Consider the following 19597-nt stretch of genomic DNA (forward strand, 5'->3'; position numbering starts at 1 on the left):
TCCATGGACAGAGGAGCCTGGTGGGGTACAGTCTGCCTTTGAGGCACTGGGAGGACTGCCCACTCCTTGGGGACCCTGTCTGGACCATCACAATCCAGGGAAATGGAGATGTGAGCCACGTTGCTTGCCATGGAAAGTGCACAGGAAATACAGCTATCTTTGAAGGAGCATCTTCAAAATTACAGTACATCTGACTTATTACTTCCCTCCCCACTTCAATGTACATCTATTTAGACCAGTGCATTAGTATCTAGCAAATGAAGAGCCTTTGATCTCTGAACAATTCTAAATAAACACCATCCAAGTCACTTGGATCTGAGACACCAAATCGGATATTGCCTCATCACAAACATGATAGAGTTGATGTCTGATTTGTTTTCAATTTGATACTTAGATCACTGAAATTCCAGTAAGGTATCACGAGTAAAACTCTAAAACTTCAGAAGACATCCTATGTCCTTGATGGGATTAGAGAGGTGTCTTAATAAAATCAGTATATGTTTTTTCAGTAGGTAACATGTTCTAAATCTGCCATGTATTGATGGGGGTTTGAGTTTAGAGAACAGAACCCATTCCAGCTGATTTAAGCAGAAAGGGATGTATTTCAGGGTATGAAATGGTTTTGAGAATTACTGAAGAAACGTACTCTAGGCTGAGTTTTCAAAGATGGCTTCCAAAGGCTTCCTGCAGATCCAGGACCTCCAAGGAGCCATGCCTCTTCCAAGACCAGAAAATTGCTTTCTCAATTCTACCACTGCAGCCTCTTTAGGAATCTGCTTCAGCCAGGAAGCCATGCTGATTGGGAAACTTCTGCTACAAGTTCCAGCTCCAAAAACATGCCTTGCTTGCTCCATTCACAGCCACAAAATACATGCTTTGCACCCTACCTTCTCAACATCAAGGAAGCTGGTCACTAATCATGGGCACCTCTGCTAACACTACCCTGGAAAAGTCAAACACTCTACAGACTTGGCTACAGAAATAGCAGAATTAAAAGTACGACCTCTACCCCATGTTCATCTTCTAAACCTCATGTGCATATCATTTCATGAAACTAAAACACATCCAGAACTCCAGCTGCAAGGAAATCTCAACAATGCAATTTTCAGATTTCTAGCCTCTGCTTTCAAGACACGCTAGAAGGCTAATGGAACATGTATGCAGTGCAAATTGACTATGGCCTCCAGATTTACGACTGGGTGAGGTCAAGGTGATCTTCTGAGGGCTCCCTGTGCTCTGTCTACAGGCAGCTAACAGTAAACCAGAGGGGACTGCTGGGTGCCTTGGGCCTTGAAGGAAATCAGCTCTGGCTGTTAATGCAGTTCTCTGAGGTTTTCACGCAGCCAGCTCACATGGGTTCTCCAAGACACTTCTCTAGCAACTGAGAATGTAACCATTTGATCCTTTCATTTGACAGATAAGATTGTACTAGTCAGTGATGCCAGGATGCTGGCCAAAACCAAAGAAGCCTTGAGTGTAATGTTATAACCCTAACATCTTAAGAAGGTAGCTCTTAACGCTTATTTAGATTGAGGATCCCTTTGAAAGCTGTGGCCTTTGTGCCTAAATAAATACTCATATACACAAAATTCAGTTCATTTCAGTTCAGTCACTCAGTCGTGTCTGACTCTTTGCAACCCCATGGACCGCAGCACGCCACGCCTCCCTGTCTATCACCAACTCCAAGAGTCTACCCAAACCCATGTCCATTGAGTCGGTGATGCCATTCAACCACCTCATCCTCTGTCATCCCCTTCTCCTCCTGCTCTCAATCTTTCCCAGCATCAGGGTCTTTTCAAATGAGTCAGCTCTTCACATCAGGTGGCCAAAGTATTGGAGTTTCAGCTTCAACATCAGTCCTCCCAATGAACACCCAGGACTGATCTCCTTTAGGATGGACTGGTTGGATCTCCTTGCAGTCCAAGGGACTCTCAAGAGTCTTCTCCAACACCACAGTTCAAAAGCATCAGTTCTTCGGTGCTCAGCATTCTTTACAGTCCAACTCTCACATCCATACATGACCACTGGAAAACCCATAGCCTTGACTAGATGGACCTTTGTTGACAAAGTAATGTCTCTGCTTTTTAATATGCTGTCTAGGTTGGTCATAACTTTTCTTCCAAGGAGTAAGCGTCTTTTAATTTCATGGCTGCAATCACCATCTGCAGTGATTTTGGAGCCCAAAAAAATAAAGTCAGCCACTGTTTCCACTGTTTACCCATCTATTTGCCATGAAGTGATGGGACCAGATGCCATGATCTTCGTTTTCTGAATGTTGAGCTTTAAGCCAATTTTTCCACTCTCCTCTTTCACTTTCGTCAAGAGGCTCATTAGTTCTTCTTCCCTTTCTGCCATAATGGTAGTGTCATCTGCCTATCTGAGATTATTGATATTTCTTCCGTCAATCTTGATTCCAGCTTGTGCTTCTTCCAGCCCAGCATTTCTCATCTTGTGCTCTGCATATAAGTTAAATAAGCAGGGTGACAATATACAGCCTTGACGTACTCCTTTTCCTATTTGGAACCAGTCTGTTGTTCCATATCCAGTTCTAACTGTTGCTTCCTGACCTGCATACGGGTTTCTCAAGAGGCAGGTCAGGTGGTCTGGTATTCCCATCTCTTTCAGAATTTTCCATAGTTTATTGTGATCCACACAGTCAAAGGCTTTGGCATAGTCAATAAAGCAGAAATAGATGTTTTTCTGGAACTCTCTTGCTTTTTCCATGATCCAGTAGATGTTGGCAATTTGATCTCTGGTTCCTCTGCCTTTTCTAAAACCAGCTTGAACATCTGGAAGTTCTTGGTTCACGTATTGCTGAAGACTGGCTAGGAGAATTTTGAGCATTACTTTACTAGCATGTGAGATGAGTGCAATTGTGCAGTAGTCTGAGCATTCTTTGGCATTGCCCTTCTTTGGGATTGGAATGAAAACTGACCTTTTCCAGTCCTGTGGCCACTGCTGAGTTTTCCAAATTTGCTGGCATATTGAGTGCAGCACTTTCACAGCATCATCCTTTAGGATTTGAAATAGCTCAACTGGAATTCCATCACTTCCACTAGCTTTGTTCGTAGTGTTGCTTCCTAAGGCCCACTTGACTTCACATTCTAGGATGTCTGGCTCTAGGTAAGTGATCAAACCATCGTGATTATCTGGATCATGAAGATCTTTTTTGTACAGTTCTTCTGTGTATTCTTGCCACTTCTTCTTAATATCTTCTGCTTCTGTAAGGTCCATACATTTCTGTATTTTATTGAGCCCATCTTTGCATGAAATGTTCCGTTGGTATCTCTAATTTTCTTGAATAGATCTCTAGTCTTTCCCTTTCTATTGTTTTCCTCTATTTCTTTGCATTGATCACTGAGGAAGGCTTTCTTATCTCTCCTTGCTATTCTTTGGAACTCTGCATTCAGATGCTTATATCTTTCCTTTTCTCCTTTGCTTTTCACTTCTCTTTTTTTCACAGCTATTTGTAAGGCTTCTTCAGACAGCCATTTTGCTTTTTTGCATTTCTTTTTCTTGAGGATGGTCTTGCTCACTATCTCCTGTACAACGTCACGAACCTCTGTCCATGGTTCATCAGGCACTCTGTCTATCAGATCAAGTACCTTAAATCTATTTCTCACTTCCACTGTATAAGCATATGGGATTTGATTTAGGTCATACCTGAATACTCTAGTGGTTTTCCCTACTTTCTTCAATTAAGTCTGAATTTGGCAATAAGGAGTTTGTGACCACAGTCAGCTCCTGGTCTTGTTTTTGTTGCCTGTAATGAGCTTCCCCATCTTTGGCTGCAAAAATATAATCAATCTGATTTCAGTGTTGGCCATCTGCTGATGTCCATGTGTAGAGTCTTCTCTTGTGTTGTTGGAAGAGGGTGTTTGCTATGACCAGTGCATTCTCTTGTCAAAACTCTATTAGCCTTTGCCCTGCTTCATTCCGTATTCCAAGGCCAAATTTGCCTGTTACTCCAGGTGTTTCATGACTTCCTACTTTTGCATTCCAGTCCCCTATAATGAAAAGGACATCTTTTTTGGGTGTTAGTTCTAAAAGGTCTTGTAGGTCTTCATAGAACCACTCAACTTCAGCTTCTTCAGCATTAGTGGTCAGGGCATAGACTTGGATTATTGTGATATTGAATGGTTTGCCTTGGAAACGAACAGAGATCATTCTGTCGTTTTTGAGATTGCAACCAAGTACTACATTTTGGACTCTTGTTGACTATGATGGCTACTCCATTTCTTCTAAGGGATTCCTGCCCACAGTAGTAGATATAATAGTCATCTGAGTTAAATTCCCCCATTCCAGTCCATCTTAGTTCACTGATTCCTAGAATGTCCATGTTCACTCTTACCATCTCCTGTTTGACCACTTCCAATTTGCCTTGATTCGTGAACCTAACATTCCAGGTTCCTATGCAATATGGCTTTTTACAGCATCGGACCCTGCTTCTATCACCAGTCACATCCACAACTGGGTATTATTTTTGCTTTGGCTCTAGATACAAAATACTGTGTATAAATTCCAGGGAATTGGGGATACTCATCCCCAGTGTCCAAGGGTCCACAGAGGCCAGGTTAAGAGCCCTCCCTTTAGGGTGATCAGTCATCCCAGTTTGCCCAAGGGCATATGGGACTTTCAGTGCTAAACCTGGGAAAGTCCCAGAAAACTGGTATAGTTAGTTTCTCACCCTCCTTGATTCCAAAACTCTCCTGAAGCCCTAGACAAATGTTAAGTATATGCTTGAGAAAGGTATGCTGGGAAGCTACGTCATCCCTCCCAACTGCTGCTCTCAGTTGAAGCAGGCTGTCATCATGGAACCCTAGGCGCAGCAGTCTGGAGTGACCTATCCAGGCCCACATGGCCAGTAGAAAGCGCAGCCAGGTAGAACACATCTCTCAGTTCTTAGTGGGTGTGGTGCCTTCCAGGCCAGCCAGACCTGTGCCCCTAGCGGAAATGACACAAGATTCCATTGAATCCAGAATACACCCTTCCACACCTGGAGCGTCGGGCTCACCGCAAGCCCTCAAAGCCCAAGGAGAAGGCTACCCCACACTTTTGGAAATGGCTCAGGGGCTTAATGAGGTCAGCTCCAGCACCCAGGCAGAGAACGGACACTACTGTTCCCATGAAAAGCTTTTCTCACCTGCGTGCTGGTCTCAAAAACTTTTTATTCTTTTTTAATTTTTAAAATTGAAGTATTGTTTATTTACAGTGTTGTGTTAGGTTCAGGTGTACAGCAAAGTGATTCTTTTTTTTTTTTTTTCAGATTATTTTCCATTAGGGGTTATTACAAGATATTGAATATTGTTCTCTGTGTTTTACAGTAAATCTTTGGTGTTATCTGTTTTATGTATAGTAATTTGCATCTGTTAATCCAGTACTCCTAATTTATTCCCCCCCATTTCTTCCTTGGTAACCATGTGTTTGTTTTCCATGTGAGTCTATTTGGTATATAGAGTCACTCATACTAATTTTCAGATTCCACATAAGTGTTATCAAAGAATATTTGTCTTTCTCTGTTAGACTTAACTTCACTTAGTATGATAATTTCTAAGTCCATCCATGTTGCTGCAAATGGTATAAGACCTTTTTAAAACAAGAGAAAATTAGAAGTTGAAGCTCAAAATGAAGCTGGGGAGGGAAATGGCTAGTGCTATAGGTTCCATACAGAGAAGGCAGTGGCACCCCACTCCAGTACTCTTGCCTGGAAAATCCCATGGACGGAGGAGCCTGCTAGGCTGCAGTCCATGGGGTTGCTAAGAGTCGGGCACGACTGAGCGACTACACTTTCACTTTTCACTTTCATGCATTGGAGAAGGAAATGGCAACCCACTCCAGTGTTCTTGCCTAGAGAATCCCAGGGACGGCGGGGCCTGGTGGGCTGCCGTCTATGGGGTCGCACAGAGTTGGACACGACTGAAGCGACTTAGTAGCAGCAGTAGCAGTATAGGTTCCATAATATTGTGAATATACTTAACACCACTGAACTGTACACCCAAAACTAGTTAACATGATTAAAAAAAGAAAACAAGCCAACAAGGGAGGGAATGGATATTTTTCTGCACCTCTTTATGCTGCTCTCATCTGTTCCATAATCACTCCAAGCATGAGTTTTCTTTTTCTTCCAGGCCGGGCCATCTCCTTTGTGACCAAGAACTTCTTTTCCAAATTTAATGGAAACAGAGGTGGTGCCCCTAACGTGGCCGTGGTGATGGTGGATGGCTGGCCCACAGACAAGGTGGAGGAGGCCTCAAGGTTTGCGAGAGAGTCAGGAGTCAACATTTTCTTCATCACCATTGAAGGGGCCTCTGAAAATGAGAAGCAGTACATGCTGGAGCCCAACTTTGCAAACAAGGTACGTTTGCAAACAAGGTATGCATTCTATGTAAGGTATGTAAGTGGGAAACCCACCCAATAAAAGAACGCCCTACACTTCACACATCTGTAGCAGCCACCTAGGCTGTGTCTCCTGTGTTTTTCAAATGGATGTTAAGCTCGTTTCTAGGCAGGAGGGCCTCCAGTGACAGACTAGTGAGTCTGGAACCTGGAGTTACCCTCTCAAAGCAACACCCAACAACCCACCACGTACCTGGTGAACTGAGGTCTGGCATCAGCACCTTGGGAGGAGCAGGGTCCCCAAAGCCTCACATCAGAGGCTCCCCTGAGTGCCTCTCATAGCCCCAAGGGACCTCAAACTGGGCAGCCCAGCAAGTCTTCACACGAGCACACACATGGGCGCACATGTACCACAAGTCAACTAATCTGATAAACAAGTAAAGGAAAGGTACTAAACTACATCAGGGAGTGCAGGCTTTCAAACTCAGCTGCCCCTGAGTTCTCCAGAGATGTCCAACAGGACATGGAGGCAGGACAGATGGGAATCTAGGCCTATTCCCCCAGTGCAGCTCACTTTGTGTATGCTTTATACGGTAGACCCCACATAAAGCTTTCTCCAGAGACAGGACCCCAGCTTTAAAAGGGAAAGGAGGAGGACAGGAGGGGGGATGCCCCCAGTGTTAGCAGCCTGTCTCCAGATCTACTGGGGCTCAGCTCCCTGCACAGATCCTGCACTTCATCATCATTCTCATCTCCTTTAACCTCTAGGACACAGTGTGGTTCTTACTTCACTTGCTCCCTCCTCTTTTCTGTCTTGTACCCGAAGCGTAGACTTCCTTGGCTCTCTCCTCTGTTCTCACTAGTTTTTCTCCCTCCAGACTCTCTCCCAGGGCCACAGCTTCAGCCTTCACTCACAAGCAGTAACACACTGTCTCCCACCCTGCTTCTCTGGAGCTCAGTAGCCATCTGTTTCAAGCTGATTGACCAGTCTCCACCCGATGACCTGAAGAACCTTAAATCCTACATGCAACATGCCAAGTGCCTCATCTTTCCCACTCAAATTCCTTCTTCCTCTGGACTGTGCATTGGCCCCACAGCTGTCCCAGACACCCGGAGTTACCCCAGAACAACTCGTCAGCTCCCATGTCAGGTAGCTCACATCTGCCCAGTCTTTCCCATGCCCAGTGACACCTCCCCGGTTCAAGCGAGTATTGATACTTCACATGTCTTCTTTCTCCCTTCTGGATCTCCCCAGTTTAGATTTCACAATGCATCTCATGCTTTTTGCCGGTCCCACAGGGTCCTTGCTCCAAATCCTTCTCCATTTGCTGTTACTCCTGAGGTCTTCTGGAGGGTGGTCTTAACCCAGCTTCCTAGCTCCAGCCACCCAGTGTCCTGCCCATGCCAGCACCACGCTCTCTCCTGTTATGACTCACTCAGACTGCCTGGTGGGGATCCTTGCCCCCCATCCATTGGCTAGAATTCAACTCAGCCTCGACACCCATCTCATATGGCACCTAAGCCATGGAAAGTTTTGTGAACCCCATTAGGTTTTTACAAACCAATTAGTACATTTCCCAGGACATTTTAAAGTCATTTCTTGTTTTCAAATAATGTTTTAATTATACACCTTCATCCACAGCCAGCAGGTCTGTGACTCTCTCTGTGACCTCTCGGAGGCAATGGCAAGGGAAATGGTCACTTCCAGGAGCACAGCAACCAGGTTGCTCAATGTGTATTTGCAGGCACCTTGAGTTTTTTCTGGAACATGCTTGGGCACAAGTAAACATTCATTTGCCTGGAGGCAGGGTTGTCCAGGGGACAGAGCTGGGGTTCTGAGGGCAGAGAGATTTGAGTTGTGACCTCAAGGATGTCACTTCACAACTGGCCCTCAGTTTGTTCCTTCATGACAAGTGGGTTAGAATTACACCCTGTAGGGTTAACGTGGGCAGGGGGTGGGTAGTGAAATGATGTTAAGAACATCTAGTTGGGTACCGGACACAGGTGTGGAACCCCCTTCTTGCTGGATGCAAGTCTCTCTAACCAGTTCTTAAGCTTCATCTCCTGTGTGCCTTTTGTTTTCCCAATCAGAACAAAAGCTTTCTTTAATCCTCGTGGGTTGGTGCCCACCAATGCCAGCCTTATGGCTAGCTGTGAGTACAAACCAAGGGGCCTGGAGGGGCATAAATATGAAGCTTAAACCAGCAATTCCCCTCTCCCTGTGGATTTGCTTGACTGATGGTTCTCCATGAAAGCAGAGACGTCGCTGAGGGTGGGGGAATGGGTCAGAGATAACGGGAAGGGCCTCTGCCCTGTGAGCACCTGACTGGGTGAACCGAGATGGACAGAGGCCTTAGGTGGCTGGTCATGGTGATCCATTGGAGGTTGAGACCCCTGACCTGGCGGGTGGCCTGCCCCGTCTTCCAGGCTGTGTGCAGAACCAACGGCTTCTACTCGCTCACCGTGCAGAACTGGTTCAGCCTCCACAAGACCGTGCAGCCGCTGGTGAAGCGGGTCTGTGACACCGACCGACTGGCCTGCAGCAAGACCTGCTTAAACTCGGCCGACATCGGCTTCGTCATCGACGGCTCCAGCAGTGTGGGGACCAGCAACTTCCGCACTGTCCTCCAGTTTGTGGCCAACCTCAGCAGGGAGTTTGAGATTTCAGACACGGACACACGGATTGGGGCCATGCAATACACCTACGAGCAGCGGCTGGAGTTTGGGTTCGATGAGCACAGCACCAAATCTGATGTCCTCAATGCCATCAAGAGGGTGGGCTACTGGAGTGGAGGGACCAGCACAGGAGCTGCCATCCACTATGCCCTGGAGCAGCTCTTCAAGAAGTCCAAGCCCAACAAGAGGAAGCTAATGGTACTCATTACCGACGGGAGGTCCTATGACGACATCCGGATACCGGCCATGCTTGCCCATCACAAGGGTAAGTGAGCTGCTCTTGCTGACCAGTCTGGGGCTGAGCAGACCTCTGGGCCTTGATGTGTTGTTTCTCTGGGCACCAGTTTTGTCTAGAACCTAATAAAATGTTCACAACCCTAGGGCATTAGGGTGTAATTCAACACCACAGGGCCCTCTGGGTAGTGAAGAAGGGTCAGGCAAGGACACGAGGGTAGTTTCCACAGAATCAAGGCCTGCGGACGCTACCCCTCTTCTTTACATCCCACACTCGGAGGCTGCACTCACCAACATGTGATGCATTAAAGAGGAATTTGACTCCTCACTCTAATCTCCATTGAAGACCACAAAATTGTGTTAGAAACTTGAAGAAAATGGATGTTTTAAAACAGAAGTATAATACTATCATATAAGCAATTGCTAACCAGATATTGGAGGTTGCGGGGGGGGAGACCTCAAAGAAATTTTCATACAAAATATTTAAAGAGATATTTCCATATGAAATTTGAAAGAGGACAACAGAAAGTTTAAAACCATGAAAAATGAGCAAAACATTTTTTTGTAAGTGTTCAAAAAATCAGTCATATGTAATGCCTTTTGGACAAAATCTATATATAATCCTTGTTTAGAAAAGTGCCATAAAATACAAGGAAAATACAAACAACCTGAGAAAACCCCTAGAGACAGTAATACTAGTAATGACAATAAAAGTAAACGGAGTCATCAGTGAACCAAAAACCTGTAATAAGTACTGGCGAACAAGACTTACCTATTGTGGGGGAAGTTTTCGTGTGTGTGTATGCACTAAGTCTCTGCCTCCATTTAATTTGGGTTTGTTTGCAGGATTTCCCATATTCTTTAAAGCTGCTTTTAATCCTTTCTGAAACAAGGAGGGATATAAAAATAAGCCTTCAGGAACCAATATTTCTGGCTTCTGGAAAAGTAACCAGACACCAGGTTCAGAGTCTTCCCAGTGATGTACCCCATAGGGAGCACTCATAATGGTGGGACGGCAGGTGGTCCACGTGCCAGCAGTCACAAGGCCCCGTGGGCTCCTGTCAGCAGAGTGAGGATAGTTTATGGTTCAGAAGCAAACTGCCCAAAGTTCCAAAGTGAGTGGGCAGAGCCAGGTGGGGCAACTCTTGGTGACAAGCCCAGGAGCGTCCATCCCCAGCTTGTGTTCAGCTCCTCTTACTCGTTTTTCTCGATGCCTCTCCTTGAGCCTCACCCAGAGGGTATCCTTGACCCACTGGTCAGGAGAAAGTGAAGACCTACGATGATGTCCCAGGCACTGTCAGGGCTATCATGTTCTGGGTATCTTTAAACAACAAGGACCAACAGATGCAAGTGATATGGAAGCCATGAGCACTGGGGTGTCCCCGAGGGTGTCCAAGCCAAGGCTGGGGGACCATCTATCAGAATTGCCAGTAGAAAGATCTCTACAGTAAGGTTGGACTGCAGGATGTGAAAAGCTAAATCTCTAATATTGGTCTTGTTGTTTTTACTTGGGCCGGGGGTGGGAGAGGGCAGCCCTTCCATCTGTGAATAGAAATGAGATCTTAGTGGGTCTAAGCCCTGTTCTGCAGCTAAACTCTTCCTGTGACCACTTGGCAGCATTTTTAAAGCCCAACCCTGACTTTTCCCAATGTGGATAATGTTCAGAGAAAAGACACTTGGAAAGGTGAGAAAAGGACCTGGTAGTTTAATGAGCCACAATAGGAGAAGAGCTTAGCCCAGAACCACCTGTGGTGTGGACGGCACTCCCATCAGCAGGAAAGGGAACCCGGAAGATGCTAGAGAAAGCCATGGCCCTGTGGGTGGCGGGGAGGCGGGGGAATGGAGCCTGGGCAGAAGCCCCTCCCCAGGCTCTGCCCGCCATCTCATGGCTATATTGCTTATCTCACCCTGGTCAGCCTGGAGTGGGCATGGGAATAGGTCAGCACCTGCCCCAGTCAAAAAGCACACTCTGGGCAGTCTCTGCCGCCCCACTAAGGACAGATGCCTGCTCTCTGAATTCCTCTTCTCCCTGAGGCATCTCAGTCCATGGTTACAGCCCAAACCCTTTAATCCTACTATGTTCATTCCCCTTTGTATCTAGACACGCTCCAGTCCCTCCCTTCCTAAAGAGGGAAATAATTCTCTTTGACCCCATGTTCTGGCTCCAGTGACCACCTGCCTCCTCTTTATCTTCTTTTCTCTTTCAATCTCAGCTCACAGCAATTCACTTGGTTTCTTTGGCTTTGACTCCCTGGACACTTCTCTCGACAAGCTACGGCATCTTGTTTATGTTTCTTCTGAATTCAGTGGATACCTTTTCCCTTTTATCTCCAATGATCCCCCTGCAGCAGTCAGCACTGTTAGCTCCTTCTTTATCTGTAAACACTTAACTTTTCTGTGGTGATGGAGCAGATGCTGGGTCACCAGCTCTCCAGGTCCTTGTGCAAATTTTCCTGCTCTGGAAATCCTCACAGCTGGAGCCTATGGCTTATAAAGTCACCCTCAAGCCAAAAGTGATTCAGCTCCACTGGTTTTGTTTGGTTTTGTTTTTGGCCAAGGTTTGCAGCAAAGAGAGGGCTTATCCACAAGGCAGGCAGGAGAACCAGTCACAAGTCTACCTCCCCAAAGGCAAGGGGCTCAGGGCTTTACAGGATAGCAAAGGAGTGGGGCATCTGAGTGGTGGTGAGGAAAAGATATGGAATTGTTCTGTGCAGGCGTAACTAAGCTACAGGCTTCTGCATGTGTTCTAAAGGCCACTAAGTGGGCATTCACACATGCCAGGTTGGGGGGTCAGTGGTCCTATCCAGTCTTAACCAGCTCAGCTGAACTAGACACAGCTGAGTCTCAGCTCAGCTGATTCCAAGTTTCTGGAGAACAACTCAGGCAAACATCTTATTGTTGTGGCTACGAGCCACTTGCAGGACATGCAAGTCTTAAAACAATCTTGATTAGTGAAGGCAGGTGGATTTGACTACCCGTCATTTCACTTACATTTAAAAGATCTTTAACTGGTTTTTGAGGTGGTTAAGACTCAGTTTTGTGTGACTTTACACACAGAGCAGGTGTGTGGCATGGGGTATAATCTGCAGGGCACCCAAGTTTTGCTTGTCCCAGATATCATTCCCTTGCTGTTCCTCATGAAATTCTTATCATGGATTGACTCCATTCTTCTGTTTTGTTGTTGTTTTTTCCTCCAAAGGACGGTAAACCCCTGTGAGAGAACAACTGTATCAGTTTCACTGCTGCTGGCATGCAGCACATGTTCATGCTTTGGGCACATTTCTGATTTTGGATTTGGTTGCATTCAAGCACAATGGCCAACAGAGTGGCAGGAAGGCAAGGGTGGATGGCCACACTTTTCCTTGGGGACATTCACTTCATCCACCTTTTGTCCCCACAGGCGTGATCACCTATGCCATAGGTGTGGCGTGGGCTGCCCAGGACGAGCTGGACATCATCGCCACTCACCCTGCCAGGGACCACGCCTTCTTCGTGGACGAATTTGACAACCTCTACAAAGTGGTCCCCAAGGTCATTCAGAACATCTGCACAGAGTTCAACTCACAGCCTCGGAACTGAGTTCAGAGCAGGCCGAGCACCAGCAAAAGCTGCTCTCCCGACTGGCTCTGGGATGACCCCCAGCACTTTTCGGGGCACACGTGGGACAGCCAGGAAGGCAGGGCTTGCAAACCACGTCTTGTTATTTTTCTTTGCCAGGGTGGTTTTTCATACTTGGAGTTAGAAAGATGATCATTAATTTGTAGGATGCGCCAAAAAGATACCTTGCTTTGGGAATGCTGGGCATTTTACATTTTGAGAATTGTTTTTAAAATAAATATTGAGACTAGAACAAAGCACTTACAGCAGGCTTACCTAGAGCTTTTGTGAGATTTTTAACATCTTTATCTCCAGTCAGAAATCTGTTAACTCTCCACAAGTTTCATTTTCGTCACAACAATATAGGAGTTGGTTAATTAAATGTTTGAAAGGATTTCATGCAATCACTCTGTGTTCTGGGGAGTGGTCACAGGGCTGTGGCAGGGCCACCCTCTATTCATGCCCCAGAGCACCTGCCCTGCGCCCTCTCCTGGCTCACGGTGACCGCGCACCCACATGGGTGCAGGGACAATGTGGCACAGCACGGCTGCCCCTGTTTCACCTTCGTCTTCTCAATTATGGGAATCACTGTGTTCCTGCAGTATACGGAGTAGTTGGGGGAATGGCCCTGGAGGACCACAGTCACTTGGCTTCTTTTTTTTCCCCATATTCTTTTTTTTATTGGCGTATACTTGCTTTACAATGCTGTGTTGGTTTCTGCTGTACAACGAAGTGAATCTGCTATATGTATACATAAATCCCCTCCATCTTGAGCCTCTCACCCTTCTAGTGACCTGGCTTTGGAAGCAGTGCATCAGGCTGGTACAGCCGCTCTCAGCCCAAGCTGCTTGTTAGAATCGTTTTAGAGTAAAATGCTCATTCCCAGGTCCCATCCCAATCTATGCAAGCTGAGTCTTTGGGACGAAAGCCGGATCACTGGCAGGTCTGACGAGCTCTCTGATGCTACTGAGGATGTGCTGCCAGGATGGAGAACTACGAGCTGCCTCGGAGGGTCAGTGTTGGAGCCGTTACCTGGGAGAGTCCCTGTTTATATGCCTGCTGTTCTGGGTCCCATTTAGTTTAACATTCATCTTGGATATTTCATATGTTAACTAGATACTACTATTAATAATTCCATTCAAATAAGTTGGCCTGGGTTTGACTGAACCCCACTTTTTACTTCCAAGACTTATCCATTACGATATGAAATTACATATGTGATAGGGAGCATTCAGAAGCATTCTAAATAGCTATACCCTACTTGACAAGTTATATTCTGTAAAAATGTATTTTGGAGAATGGTACTCTGAATATAGGCCAAAAGATAGTACCTGTATTAATACTTGGGGCAAAATATTTATGTAAGAAATTTTGAATCAGAAATAGTATCCATTTAATAGAATTTGTGCAGAATTTACCAATCTCTCAATACCTGAGGGGTTATCAGTAATTAAAAATGTGGTCTACTGAGAAAGGTGTCAATGATTTCAAATTTATTAACCATAAATTTTACTTCAAAAGCAATTGCAAACAGATTTGTTCAAAAACTTCAAAATATGACAACTAGCTTCAAAAAGGAAATTCTTCATTAAGATACCAGTGACAGATTTAGCTAGGAAACTAATTACAGGACATAAGTACTAGGGGCAATTATTCTGCCTATTATTTTGAATGTGCAGGTAATTGATATAAAGTTTTTTTCAATGTTGCTTCAATGTACACAAGTTAATTTTTTTAAGAAAAGTCTTACTTTGGAAAACAGATTTGGAATATAATTATTTTACAGAGGCTTTAATATGAAAACCAATTTGTCATCAATAAGTAAATATTTCCAAAAACAATATAACTTAATTATTTTGGTGTTCTCTTTCATTTACTGTACCAGTTTGAAAAATAAGTTATATGGTCACCCTACCTATGCTGCTGCTGCTAAGTCACCTCAGTCGTGTCCGACTCTGTGTGACCCCATAGACAGCAGCCCACCAGGCTCCCCCGTCCCTGGGATTCTCCAGGCAAGAACACTGGAGTGGGTTGCCATTTCCTTCTCCAATGCATCAAAGTGAAAAGTGAAAGTGAAGTCATGCAGTCGTGTCCGACTCTTCGCAACCCCATGGACTGCAGCCCACCAGGCTCCTCCGTCCATGGGATTCTCCAGGCAAGAGTACTGGAGTGGGGTGCCATCACCCTACCTATAGGTATCATAATTTTGAAGATAAATGAAACCTCTTCAGACATGTCCATTGTTGATATGTTGTCACATACTTGAGTATATGCTGTGTGGACCACCAGAAGTGAGGTTGTTGAGGCCCTCAGAGGTCACAGGGTTGTTAGAATTGTCCATGTGGATGTTCAAGTCTCAAGAGATGGTGACGGTGTCAGGATGGAGAGAGAAGCAGTGAGCAAAGCTCACATGTGCCCACGGAGGTCAGAGGAGCCCAGGAGGTTGGGAGAGGACCACAGTGACAAGGCAGGAGGGCTGAGGCCATATTCAAGGAGGCTGGGAGCAGACCTGTCCTGACTCCAGGCCTGAGACATGTGGGGTGAGAGAGCACAAGTAGTCTTGTCTCAGGAGGTGGAGGAAGAGAACCAGACTTCAGGTAAGAGCAGGCAAGAAGGCCTGGGGGCCTCTTGGCAGCCAAGAGGAGTGGGGAGGCTGTGGTGTGGTTGGGGCTGGGTCAGGTCTGGGTTTGCAGAGATCTGGTGGAGACAAGCGTCCTGGTGGTGATGGGTGCCATGCGAGGCTTGCATTTAAAAGCCTCTTTACTCAACCTAAACTGTGCCCGACACCACTGGGCCAACACTGAAATCTTAACACCAGAAACAGAACTTTGGAGACAATCTACATCAAACCCTTCAATGACAAAAAAAATAAAATAAAATAAACCCAGGCCTTAAGAGGATTGTGCAGATATAAAAGGACAGACCAGAATTCAGATTTCTTGTCTTCCAAATTCCTGATTCACTTGACTGCCTTCTGGGGGCTCAAAACCCCACCCCCTCTCCCACGCCCATCCCACAAACACACCTGCTTCTGCACACCTGGGGCCTCTGGTCCAGCCTTTGTGGAGCGCTCTGGGTCCTGCAGACACGAGCCAGTCTCCTAAATCAACTCGATCATTCATTCCGAGGCCTCAGCAGAGAACTTCTGTGCCCTTTCTCCTCCAAATCAACCAAAACAAGTGGAAGTGTCTGGGCAGCCTCTCTGGATGTACTGATGTCTAAATGCCACTCAACTGGCCCACCTGTTGGGAGTTAAGGGTCTTTGAGGTTTCTTGGTCATACGTTTTACAACAAGGCTCTGCTAAAAATTTTCAAACAAATTGACACGGTTCAGATATTTTTTGTTTCTCTGGGCTCTTTAATCCCTTTGATCAGGACAAAACCTCCATGAAGCAAGTTTCCCAGCATAATCTCAGGGGGACTGGCATGGTTTTATAAACAAGACGATGCTTCTGTGGTCAAGGATTTTCCAGCCTGAAAGAGGAATTTCCAGAAAATAATGTTATTTTTCAGTCACAATCCTAAAAAAAGTTCTCCCCCTGGTTACCAATATGTAAATGTAGTAAGTAGGAAATATGCTTGAAATGAATTCAATTACATTAGAAAGAGATATTTATTCAACTAATGGCTTTGAAGAATTCACAGTCCAGTGAGAAACCCCACGGAAATGAACAATTAAAATGATAAAATTAATATCATGGGATTATGCACAAAGTGCATGACTGGTGATTGCAAACAACCTCATGAGCGAAATAATCGTGAAGTGTTTAATAATTAGTGTGTGCTGCATGCTGGGCACTGTTCTAAGGACTTCACATGTATTAACTCACCCATCCCTACGATTTACGGCAAGAAGTACTATTATTCTTCTCACTTTACAGATCATGTAGCTGAAGTATGAAGATGTCAAGTAACTTGCCCAAGGTCATAGGGCTGGGAGAGGCAGATCTGGGAATTAAACCCAAGTGGCTGCATAGGGGGTTCTCTAGTAAGCTTGAGAATTTAAAATTTATGTATAATTCTGCTAAGTGTGTGCTCAGGATCTCTTAAATGTACAAAGTGAGGAGTCTGTTAAACATCCAGTGCAAACTGTACTTCCCCCCATCACTCCTCCTGCTTCTCTGGATAGCCACCTGCCTTCACTTAAGCTAGGTGATTATAATCTACAGTCCATAGTCCCTGTAGCTCCCTGAACACACTGGGCTTCCCATCCTTTAATAAACTCCTAGCCATCCTTCAAGTCTCAGTCCAAATTCCATCTCCTCTTTGGAGCCTTCCCTGACTTGCCCAGGTAGACTTGGGCTCTCTGGATACACAATCCCGACCCACCTGTTTTCCAGTGACCTCCTTGTCCCTTTTCCTTAGGGGACACAATTCACACATACATCATCAAGGACATGGAATACAGGGGATGAGAACTCTGAATCTAAGTCACCTGAGAGTTCTAACCCCTAATACAATAACACTGATAGAATGGGAGGCAGAGATTTTTCAGAAAGAAATGGGATATGGTGGCAAGAGAGAGGATCTACTTCCATGCAGGCTCAGCACTCTTTTGAACCCTTCTTAGGTTCATTACTGTCTGTTACAATCACTGCCTTTCTAGGGTATCTACTCACAGGGAAACTATTCCTCACCTTACACTCTTATTTTTCCCACAGAAATGAAAATCCCACTTTCTGTTTACCTTCCTGAGTTTCATTCAGTAAATGTGTTTTAAGCACCTATTATGTGTCAGGTATTGTGACAGCCACTGGGATACAAAGATTAATAAGACCTGGTCCCTGTCTGAAATGCTTAGGGAGGCGAGGCGGCTTGCAACAGTGTAAAATACAGAGTGACAGCCTGAAACTCGAGGCCGAGGCAGGGGTGTCAGGAAAAAGGCTGGAGGGAGAGGCAGGGGCCAGGTCAGAGCCAGGGGGCTGTGTTGGTTCAAGTTTTCTCCAGTGCAAGTAACAGAAACTCAACTTACAGTAGCCCAAGCAAAGAGGGGATTTGGGGAAGGAAAATGGAAGAACTCATGAACTCCAAGGTCAGGCAGACAGCAGAGTCTCAGAAAGGAGAGGGAGGACAAGAGAAGGACTGGAAAATCAGGTAGTCCTTTCACTGTCCTCTAGGACGAGCTTCATCTGGAAATTGTTGAACAGCCCTGCAGGTTGGGAACTGAGTGGCGCTGTCCACACGTTAAGGACGGACCTCTCGATGCGGACCCCTTCAGCAGGGTCCCCCAGCACCCCAAGCTGACACAGCGGACTGCGGAGGAGCATTCACATCGTTGTGTCCGATCACCTTACAGTTAGTAAACTTTCGAGGTTCCTTGATTGTCTTGAATGCTTAAAAATGAATGCCCACGAGTTCCTGAGTTTGGAAAACCAAATGCACGCTGAGTAATAGTCTTCCAGTTCTGTAGTCTGCCTCTGTTTTGCTTAGAAGTTTTATCCAAGAAAGCCCATAACTGTCAAAGACTCCTTTTCACGTCTCTTGGCCTCAATGGCTACAAAATATTACTTGTTTATAGGCCATTAGCCATTGAAAACTGTTCAGATCATCAGGGAAGCCGAACTGCTGCCTCTGGGATCCACCTCTATTCTTAGTACGAAGATGTAATTGAGGAGAAAAGTACTCTTTAAATAACCATCTACATGGCAAACAAGATTGAAAGATTGCAATTTCGATGAAGGCTTTGCTTTTTTCTTTTCTTTCTCTCTCTCTCTCTCTTTTTTTTTTTTAATGTTCTGTAATTGAAAAATACTGAGCTTAACTTTATCCCTGCCATTCCTCTTACACTAACTGGGCCCACAGGCAGTAAGCTGCCCAAGTAAGCAAATACTATACTTGGCTTGGCAGCTGAGACTTTCATATAAAAAATACAATTCCAGCTGAATAGCTCCTTTCTGAGACTCCTCTAGTTTCACACTTGGTTGAGGTGAGCAGGGTGTATTCAGGTTAATGGCAAATCGGAATCTGGGTTCTCAACAAAGAGCCTTTACATGACTGCCCAGGGCACAGAAACTGCAAGGTTCTGGAAGCCATGGAAACTGTGCAAACATCAAAACAAGACTCGAAATCAATTTAATTGTTGTTGGTCTGACATTCCCAAGGCATCTGTAAACCTGTATCTTGATATTATGATATCGATTTTTTTTTTCCAATTATCCTAATACTCTACAAGTTCTCCTTGAAATCATAGTGAGTTTCTTTTCAATCTCAGTAGGGAGGTTGTGTGGCATTTTAAAGCCAAAGAGGGAACAGGGACAAGTTGAAGGTTACAAACCGCTGTGGAAATGACTGTCCAAGATATGCACCAAGCAAAATAAATGAGCAGACGCAGTTTTCTAAATGGCAAAGTGGCAGTGTAATTTGGTTTTCTCCTAAGAGAATACCTTCATTGAACAGGGGACGAGGCAGTGTGGAAACTCCAGGGGATCTTTCCAGCTCCTCTGACCTAAATGCAAGGCCTGGAACACCCACATGCCTGCTCTTACCTACAGAGAGAAGGCATTCTCCCGAAGTGGAAAACCAACCCTTTCATCCCGGAGTCGCTCTAATCCTGGACAGTTAGCAGAGATCTCTGGAAACAAAATGCCAGTGGAGCCACGGCAGCCTCAGTGGAGAGCTGCCCACAGGGGAGCCGGCAAGATGTTGTCAAGGCCACAGGCTTGTTCGTGAGCAGATCTAGGGCATCCGACAGAGACCTTTCCCTGCCTCCACCCAGATACTTGGTCCTGCAGTTTATCAGGGAGGACCAGCCAAC

General features: G+C 45.5%; 1 protein-coding gene across 2 annotated transcripts in view; it reads left to right on the top strand.

Annotated features, from left to right (window-relative positions):
- VIT (vitrin) overlaps positions 1-14861 on the top strand; it is a 128437-nt gene extending 113576 nt beyond the window's left edge. For both annotated transcript variants that reach the window (XM_055539801.1, XM_055539800.1), the window contains exons 12-14: positions 6129-6355; positions 8764-9277; positions 12647-14861. In XM_055539801.1, the coding sequence (XP_055395776.1) occupies positions 6129-6355; positions 8764-9277; positions 12647-12825 (920 nt within the window). In that variant the 3' untranslated portion in view covers positions 12826-14861. The remainder of the gene's footprint in view (positions 1-6128; positions 6356-8763; positions 9278-12646) is intronic.
- The last annotated feature ends 4736 nt before the right edge of the window (positions 14862-19597 follow it).

This window comes from Bubalus kerabau, chromosome 11 (genome assembly GCF_029407905.1).
Source record: "Bubalus kerabau isolate K-KA32 ecotype Philippines breed swamp buffalo chromosome 11, PCC_UOA_SB_1v2, whole genome shotgun sequence".
Taxonomy (NCBI): domain Eukaryota; kingdom Metazoa; phylum Chordata; class Mammalia; order Artiodactyla; family Bovidae; genus Bubalus; species Bubalus kerabau.